General features: G+C 38.7%; 1 protein-coding gene across 1 annotated transcript; it reads left to right on the top strand.

Annotated features, from left to right (window-relative positions):
- Positions 1-1,121: 1,121 nt before the first annotated feature.
- On the top strand, positions 1,122-5,183 carry LOC108411287 (macrophage mannose receptor 1-like). Its single transcript, XM_017682780.2, has 6 exons — positions 1,122-1,180; positions 1,989-2,027; positions 2,114-2,328; positions 2,649-2,823; positions 4,216-4,578; positions 4,663-5,183. The coding sequence occupies exons 2-6, from the start codon at positions 1,991-1,993 to the stop codon at positions 4,668-4,670; spliced, it is 798 nt and encodes a 265-aa protein (XP_017538269.1). The 5' UTR covers positions 1,122-1,180; positions 1,989-1,990; the 3' UTR covers positions 4,671-5,183.
- Positions 5,184-9,354: the final 4,171 nt, after the last annotated feature.

The raw sequence follows: 9,354 nt of genomic DNA, 5'->3' as shown, positions 1-9,354 counted from the left end.
GATAACTGAGGCTGAGATTAATCCAGGTTTAGATAATCAGGCTGGGATTAATCCAGGTTTAGATACTGAGGCAGGGATTAATCCAGGATTAGATAAATAGGCTGAGATTAATCCAGGTTTAGATACTGAGGCTGATTAATCTAGGTTTAGCTACTCAGGCTATGATTAATCCAGGTTTATATACTTGGGCGGTGATTAATCCAGGTTTAGACGCTCTGGCTATGATTCGGATTAAGATACTCAGGCGGGGATTAATTCGGGTTTAGATACTCAAGTTGGAATTCATCCAAGTTTACTTATTCAAACTGTAATTAATCCAGGTTTAGATAATCGGTTTGGGACAAATCCAGGACTATTAATGAAAGCATGACATTATCGATGGTACCCGCAGTTCCAAGACCGGATTCTGTGTGACTTTTTTTGTGAGGGTATGTTAAGGATTCTGTTTATGAGACACTCCCAACAACACTGGATGATCTCCGAAATTCCATTGAAAGAGCCGTGAGGACAGGGACACCCAACATGCTCAATGGAGTACGGGATGAATTTGACTATGACGTTGATGTTGTCTGTACAGCTGGAGGAGGTTCATACTGAACGCTTGTAAAATTGCATAACAAAGTTTACTGGATTGTTCTGTAAACATTTATAAGTGAAATAAATCATTTTGAAATCTGATGAATCTTTTTGAATCACCCTGTATTTCAAACAAATCAACTGAATCAGTCAAGCAAATCAACTGATTCCTTAATTGATCATTCAACATGAAAAATCTGTGATTTTTGAAATGATATGCTTTTTATTTAAAACCACAATATGTAAAAGTTCTTTCTTAAAATCGAAAAACTAGCATTACTGAGTCAGAAGTTTAAGAACAGACGTAAATAGTGAGTGAGATAATCCTGAGATAATAGTTTTAAAGTCAGCGGCATCAGATGAGGAATTTGACATTATATGTCCTTATGTATTAATGTCATTCTCACAGAGTTAGTTCTACTGCACACCTCTGCTGTGCTTGTGGATTGATTTGCATTTTTTTCAGTGAGCCGTCATGTGAAACATCATTAAAAAAGGAGGAGCACAAAACAAACAGAGCCTTATTGGCTTTAGCTTCCTCGTTAGTCACAGATACCATAAAACGCAGGAGACACGAACAGAGCAGCTTTACCAGCCGTAGGAGGTAAGAAACACCTTTAAAAATCGAAATACTTAGTCAAACTGAAATATTCAGTTTAGGAAACAGCCTTGAGGTTTACTTTATAGTAATACATCAGAAAGATGTGTGGCTATAAAAGCTATGAATATAGACTAATTATATATATATATATGAAAAATAATGGGGGGCAGTCGTGGGCTGGAGGTTAGGGGACCAGCCTTGTGACTGGAAGGTCGCCAGTTTGATCCCGTGAGCCAACAGTACATGACTGAGGTGCCCTTGAGCAAGACACCTAACCCCTAACTGCTCCCCGGGCTGCTCACCACTCTGGGCAAGTGTGCTCACTGCCCCTAGTGTGTGTGTTCACTAGTGTGTATGTGGTTCACTGCACGGTTGGGTTAAAATGTGGAGGTTTTTGGAAAATTTCCCCATTGTGGGACTAATTAGTCTCTTAATCTAATCTAACAAACACTCTAGTCTAGCAGTTTCCTAGGTTTAAAGGCCTTTAAGCTGACAACTGTTGTCAGTATAGCCAAACTGATTTAAAAGCAATTTTAATTTGAAAAAAGGGCCAAAAATATAAAAATCTTAAGCATTATTGTAATATGCAGTCGGGTTGTTATCTAAGTATTAAACCAAAAATCATTTAAGCTGTTACAGCTATGTTTTAATGCTGTAGCCATTCTGTTCTCCCTGATTGTGGCTTTATGTGCGTCTTGTTAATGTAACTATAAGAAATATATTGTCTCTTAAACAGCGTGATCTAATGTGCTGGTAGTAAAGACTGTGGAGGTGTTTAATGAGTGGATCGTGTCTCTCTTGTTCTCCACAGTCATGAGTTCAGCTCTGTATCTGGTCCTGCTTTTCTCAGGTCAGTGTAGCTTCATGATCATCTGTAAAACTCTCTGCTGCTTCATTACTGTACTGTCATGCTGACGAGAGCTTTCATCTCTACAGCTCTGTGGACGCTCTCCTTCTGTGGAACTCGTCAGTTTCATGTGGTGAATGTAAATAAGAAATGGACCGACGCTCAGAAATACTGCAGAGAGACATTCACTGACCTGGCCACCTTTGAGAACCAACAGGAAACGAACGCTGTATTATCTCTTCTCAGTGGAATATCAGGCCTTTTCTGGATAGGACTGAGACAGAAAGCTCAACAGAGCACTGCTGTAAGAATGATTGGAAATTTCAAGGATAGAACTGAAAAGAAGACCAAATCAGTAGAATATATGATCAAACTACCTCATGAGAGTCATTTAAATGTCAATTTCAATGTGATTTTATGCATGTATTTCTGATTTTATCATTTTGTTTACACTGATTAAGTGTTCTGGAGCACAAATGCAGTTTAATATCGTTTTTTAAATTATTCACATTAACAAGTCACTAAGCTACCTATATGACTCGTGATTGTGTGGATGTTTTCATGATGAGCTCTGAGAGGTCAGTGTTTAAACAGTTCACTGATCAGGTATTAATGTGTTCCTAGATCTGGATCTGGTCAGATGGGAGTAACTCCTCTTACAGATACTGGAACAATGGAGAGCCAAACGGTGGTTTGGGTGACTACTGTGTGGAATTATCACATTACTCTGCATATAACCCTGCGTACAGATGGTATGATTCTGAGTGCAGTTGGCTAAGATCATTTGTCTGCTATAAAGGTGAGTAGTATAAGATGATGAAAACCTCACTGTCTGTTAGATCATACTTTTAATGTCTGTTTTGGAGCCGTTACACTGACTCAGTGTTTTGATATGCAGCTAAGAACAGTGAATTATAGGTTGTGTTCACACTGCAGGGAAAACCAGCCTAAAATCCGCTTTCTTTTTTCCATTTATGGAATTTGGCTGACGCTCTTATCCAGAGCGACTTACAGTTTGATCATTTTACACAGGGAGGCCAAGGTGGTGTTAGGAGTCTTGCCCAAGGTCTCTTATTGGTTTAGTGTAGGGTGCTTACCCAGGTGGGGGATTGAACCCCAGTCTACAGCGTAGAAGGCAGAGGTCACATCTCATTTTTAAGAAGACAGCCTTGATTTTCAATCCTGTTTATATATTTTTCTTCTTTGCATGGTAGAGTTTTGCGGTAATTTCCACTACAGAACCTTGTTTTTAATGCAGTGCTGTCTGAGAGCCCAAAGATCATGGCCAGCCCAAAGTTGTTTTTTGGCCTTGTCCCTTACATACAGAGATTTCTCCAGATTCTCTGAATCTTTTAATGTGATTATGGACTGTAGATGATATTTCTTTGCTATTTTACACTGAGAAACATGAAATGTTGCACTACTTACCTGCGCGGTCTGTCACCAAGTGGTGAATTTCTGAAAGACTCCACCTCTCTGAGATGCTCTTTTATACCCAATCATGTTACTGACCTGTTGCCAAGCAGCTTCAATGGTCGTGAGATGTTCCACCACGTGTTACACAACTTTACCAGTCCTTTCTTGCCCTGTCCCAAGTTTTTTGAAATGTTGCTGGCATCAAATTCAAGACGGGCATATATTAAAATAAAATTTCCACATTTAATATGTTGCCTTTGTACTATTTTTGATACAATGTAGGGATTAAATGATTTGCACATCATTGCGTCCTGTTCTTATTTGCATTTAGTACAGTGTCACACGCTTTTTTGAAAACAGGGCTGTAATTGTCATTATCGACAATGTTGTTACTAAAAATGACAGTGAATCTTATCATGTGTTATTAGTTCCTTTCATTTGAATTAAAAAGATGTCACTAATTATGGCAACTACATACAAACATGACGCACTGCATGCATGACAAAAAAGTGAAACACTTCACTACCATCATCTATAAAGTCCACTTCTTGTAAGATCTGTAAATCTGAGCTCATGTTTGACGGCAGCATGACTGTGAGGATCCAGAGAAACACATTTATGGCAGAAAATAGAAAAATTAAAAGTAGCATCTTGCTGTCTTCTTTTCAGAGCTCTGTTTTGGTCAAAGTAAACACCACTGGCTGAAAGGATTAGTGTCTAAACTGTGTATCTAAATTAGGTAAATAGGTAAATTCTTGCTCTTCCTCTGTTCAAGACCTTCCGCTCATCCTGATTAATCAGCCCAAGACGTGGAGAGAAGCTCTGAGATACTGCAGAGACAATCATGAGGATCTGGTTTCTGTTCACACTGAGGAAATCCAGCACTGGGTGGAAACAGCTGTTTATTATGCCTCCACTGCCAATGTGTGGATGGGACTGCGTCACACCTGTGCTCGGAGCTTCTGGTTCTGGCTGAGTGGATCGACTATCTGCTACAAGAACTGGGCTCCCGGGAACAGGACAAGGGTGGAAGACTGCAGTGGAGGAGAAAGATCAGGAGCGGTGCAGTCTGGGAGTAAGAAGTGGGTCAGTCTGCCAGAGGATCAGAGACTCAACTTCATCTGCACCACCTCTGAGGGTGAGAGCAAGAATTCTGTATATTATACATATTATTATAGCAAAGATATTCATATTCAGATCTAAAATAATTCTTTCTTTTCAGAGCTTTAGATGAGGATTCAGCCAACCACTGTTGAAGCTGGATCTACATACTGTCCTTCATAGTAGTGTGCCTTTCATTTCTTTTCAATCTCATTATGTTTTTTTTGTTGTTTATAATATGTCAGTACATTTATTAAATCTACAATAATCCATAAGAACACTGGCTACCTGTGACTGTATGAGATGCTCCTCTAAGTAACCACATTTACAGCATTGGGAAGCCACTCTTATTCACGGCGACTTGCAATTTGTATAACTGTTACACAGGCAGGCGGATGTAGTGTTAAAAGTCTTACACCAGGACTCTTACTGGTATAGGTTGCCCACTACACTATAGCGACTACTAGGTGAATTTGTTTATTAAAAGGAGTGCCTGCGTACTATTGGATGCATAATGTATACATGTTGAAAGTGTCAGTAATACTGTACCTGTCTAGATTGTACCTTTTAATTCTTCTTGACTAGACTTAAAAATAAATAAATAAACTGTGTTGAAGACTCTACACACCTGTTGAACTGTAACCCTGTTTTGTCTTGTTACTGCTCTTCATCGCACTCTATTTACAAAGGTGTTTTTAGTCCCATGGTCATGAAATCGCCTGCTCTAACATCCTGTAGAGTTTAGTTGCAGTGCTAAGCTGCCACATCTGATGGACGGTAGCCATTTGCTCTCATTGGTTTTCAATATCATCCATGTATTTAATACTTTATGGCTCTGTTAAAAAAAAGTGCAAAAGGCAAAAAGACGCAAAGGTGGAATTGTCATTGTAGTTGTTAAATTGTTAATAAAATACATGGCTCCACAAAATGCAGAGTAGACTGATAAATCAATGTGATCAGTTATTAATCTCAGTGTTACAGAGCTCTGCTAAAGCCTGAGTAGACTGATAAATCAATGTGATGATCAGTTATTAATCTCAGTGTTACTGAGCTCTGCTAAAGCCTGAGTAGACTGATAAATCAATGTGATGATCAGTTATTAATCTCAGTGCTACTGAGTTCTGCTAAAGCCTGAGTAGACTGATAAATCAATGTGATCAGTTATTAATCTCAGTGTTACAGAGCTCTGCTAAAGCCTGAGTAGACTGATAAATCAATGTGATGATCAGTTATTAATCTCAGTGTTACTGAGCTCTGCTAAAGCCTGAGTAGACTGATAAATCAATGTGATGATCAGTTATTAATCTCAGTGTTACTGAGCTCTGCTAAAGCCTGAGTAGACTGATAAATCAATGTGATGATCATTTATTAATCTCAGTGTTACTGAGCTCTGCTAAAGCCTGAGTAGACTGATAAATCAATGTGATCAGTTATTAATCTCAGTGTTACAGAGCTCTGCTAAAGCCTGAGTAGACTGATGAATCAATGTGATGATCAGTTATTAATCTCAGTGTTACTGAGCTCTGCTAAAGCCTGAGTAGACTGATAAATCAATGTGATGATCAGTTATTAATGTCAGTGTTACTGAGCTCTGTTACAGCCTGAGTAGACTGATAAATCAATGTGATGATCAGTTATTAATCTCAGTGTTACTGAGCTCTGCTAAAGCCTGAGTAGACTGATAAATCAATGTGGTGATCAGTTATTAATCTCAGTGTTACTGAGCTCTGCTAAAGCCTGAGTAGACTGATAAATCAATGTGATGATCAGTTATTAATCTCAGTGTTACTGAGCTCTGCTAAAGCCTGAGTAGACTGATAAATCAATGAGGTGATCAGTTATTAATCTCAGTGTTACTGAGCTCTGCTAAAGCCTGAGTAGACTGATAAATCAATGTGATGATCAGTTATTAATCTCAGTGTTACTGAGCTCTGCTAAAGCCTGAGTAGACTGATAAATCAATGTGATGATCAGTTATTAATCTCAGTGTTACTGAGCTCTGCTAAAGCCTGAGTAGACTGATAAATCAATGTGATGATCATTTATTAATCTCTGTGTTACTGAGCTTTGCTAAAGCCTGAGTAGACTGATAAATCAATGTGATGATCAGTTATTGATCTCAGTGTTACTGAGCTCTGCTAAAGCCTGAGTAGACTGATAAATCAATGTGATGATCAGTTATTAATCTCAGCGTTACTGAGCTCTGCTAAAGCCTGAGTAGACTGATAAATCAATGTGATGATCAGTTATTAATCTCAGTGTTACAGAGCTCTGCTAAAGCCTGAGTAGACTGATAAATCAATGTGATGATCAGTTATTAATCTCAGTGCTACTGAGTTCTGCTAAAGCCTGAGTAGACTGATAAATCAATGTGATGATCAGTTATTAATCTCAGTGTTACAGAGCTCTGCTAAAGCCTGAGTAGACTGATGAATCAATGTGATGATCAGTTATTAATCTCTGTGTTACTGAGCTTTGCTAAAGCCTGAGTAGACTGATAAATCAATGTGATGATCAGTTATTAATCTCTGTGTTACTGAGCTTTGCTAAAGCCTGAGTAGACTGATAAATCAATGTGATGATCAGTTATTAATCTCAGTGTTACTGAGTTCTGCTAAAGCCTGAGTAGACTGATAAATCAATGTGATGATCAGTTATTAATCTCTGTGTTACTGAGTTCTGCTAAAGCCTGAGTAGACTGATAAATCAATGTGATCAGTTATTAATCTCAGTGTTACTGAGCTCTGCTAAAGCCTGAGTAGACTGATACATCAATGTGATGATCAGTTATTAATCTCTGTGTTACTGAGCTTTGCTAAAGCCTGAGTAGACTGATAAATCAATGTGATGATCAGTTATTAATCTCAGTGTTACTGAGCTCTGCTAAAGCCTGAGTAGACTGATAAATCAATGTGATGATCAGTTATTAATCTCAGTGTTACTGAGCTTTGCTAAAGCCTGAGTAGACTGATAAATCAATGTGATGATCAGTTATTAATCTCTGTGTTACTGAGCTTTGCTAAAGCCTGAGTAGACTGATAAATCAATGTAATGATCAGTTATTAATCTCAGTGTTACTGAGTTCTGCTAAAGCCTGAGTAGACTGATAAATCAATGTGATGATCAGTTATTAACCTCTGTGTTACTGAGCTTTGCTAAAGCCTGAGTAGACTGATAAATCAATGTGATGATCAGTTATTAATCTCAGTGTTACTGAGCTCTGCTAAAGCCTGAGTAGACTGATAAATCAATGTGATGATCAGTTATTAATCTCAGTGTTACTGAGCTCTGCTAAAGCCTGAGAAGACTGATAAATCAATGTGATGATCAGTTACTAATCTCAGCGTTACTGAGCTCTGCTAAAGCCTGAGTAGACTGATAAATCAATTTGATCAGTTATTAATCTCAGCGTTACTGAGCTCTGCTAAAGCCTGAGTAGACTGATAAATCAATTTGATCAGTTATTAATCTCAGTGTTACTGAGCTCTGCTAAAGCCTGAGTAGACTGATAAATCAATGTGATCAGTTATTAATCTCGGTGTTACTGAGCTCTGCTAAAGCCTGAGTACACTGATGAATCAACAGCAACCGTAACCTACTTGAAGCCATTCAGGCTGTAGGCTCTGAATGACAGATTATTATCTGTGTTATGTTTGCTTATGTCCATGTTATTTGTGATAATCTATTACATCTAAGTTTGCACTAGCTTTGGGGCATATGAAATATGAAATATGTAGCCTCTGTTAGATTAGATAACGGAACCGAACGTGCTATGTGTTTAATGTCACTGTGGACCTTTGTTTCTTTGTATTTGTTTGATGGAACTTCATGCAAAGCAGCACCAGAAAAGAAATAATAACCAAGAGCTGTACTGAGTTTCATCTGTTATCAGAACATAGACGGATTCTTTAGAAGTTGCCCTGACTGACTTCTGGGCTCTCATTTAGATTGAACAGAATGGTACACTACATATTCAAACATCTCTTCTAATGAGTGAGTTCAGCTACTTCATGATGTATCCATTGTGCAGACAGGTTTCCACAGCGTTAATAGTGATAATGCTAGTAATTAATATAGTAATTCCCCAATGGTGGAACAAGCTACCTTCCACTGTCAGAGCAGGGGCGTCCCTAGATATTTTTAAGAAACTCCTGAAGACAGAGCTCTACCACTACCAACCTCATCTCCTTCTTGCCCTCCTTCCCTTCTCTTCCCCGCTATTACCCTTTGGCCTCCTTTAAGGCCTGACTATGTTTGTTCTATGTACCTCATTATTTGTAAGTCGCTTTGGATAAAAGCGTCTGCTAAATGTATTGTAATGTAGTTAAAAGCCTCTTGACTTGACTATTAATAAGGAATTGGCATCTCCTTTGCTGCTCTTCTTGGAAGGCTTATCACAAAATTTTTAAGTGTGTCTGTCAGAAATTGTGCCCATTCAGTCAAAAGAGTACTGGTAGGCTCAGCCACTGATGTTGGATGAGAAGGCCTGGCTCAAAATGTAGTTTTCTAATTCATCCCAAAGGTGTTCAGTGGGCTTGAGGTCAGGGCGCTGTGCAGGCCACTGGAGTTCCTACACAGCAAACTCATCAAACCAAGTTTTTCTAGAGTTCGCTTTGTGCACAGGGGCTCAGTCCTGCTGGAACAGGAGAGGGCCTTCCTGAAACTGCTACCACAAAGTTGGAAGCAAATAATTCTCTTAAAGGTATTTTTATGCCGTAGCATTGACACCACCATTCACTGGAACCAAAAAGCCCAAACAGTGAAAAACATCCCCAGCCCATTATCCCTCCTCCACCAAACTTTACTGTTGGCA

Source organism: Pygocentrus nattereri, chromosome 2 (assembly GCF_015220715.1).
Source record: "Pygocentrus nattereri isolate fPygNat1 chromosome 2, fPygNat1.pri, whole genome shotgun sequence".
NCBI lineage: Eukaryota > Metazoa > Chordata > Actinopteri > Characiformes > Serrasalmidae > Pygocentrus > Pygocentrus nattereri.
Note: the sequence above shows the minus strand (reverse complement) of the source record. Positions and strands in the feature narration are given on the sequence as shown.

Bases quoted from the DNA above. Each gene is read 5' to 3' on its own strand.
- LOC108411287 (XM_017682780.2), top strand. From the start codon at position 1,991: ATGAGTTCAGCTCTGTATCTGGTCCTGCTTTTCTCAG. The intron at 2,028-2,113 runs GTCAGTGTAGCT...TCATCTCTACAG, and splicing joins TCTGGTCCTGCTTTTCTCAG to CTCTGTGGACGCTCTCCTTC. The intron at 2,824-4,215 runs GTGAGTAGTATA...CCTCTGTTCAAG, and splicing joins ATCATTTGTCTGCTATAAAG to ACCTTCCGCTCATCCTGATT.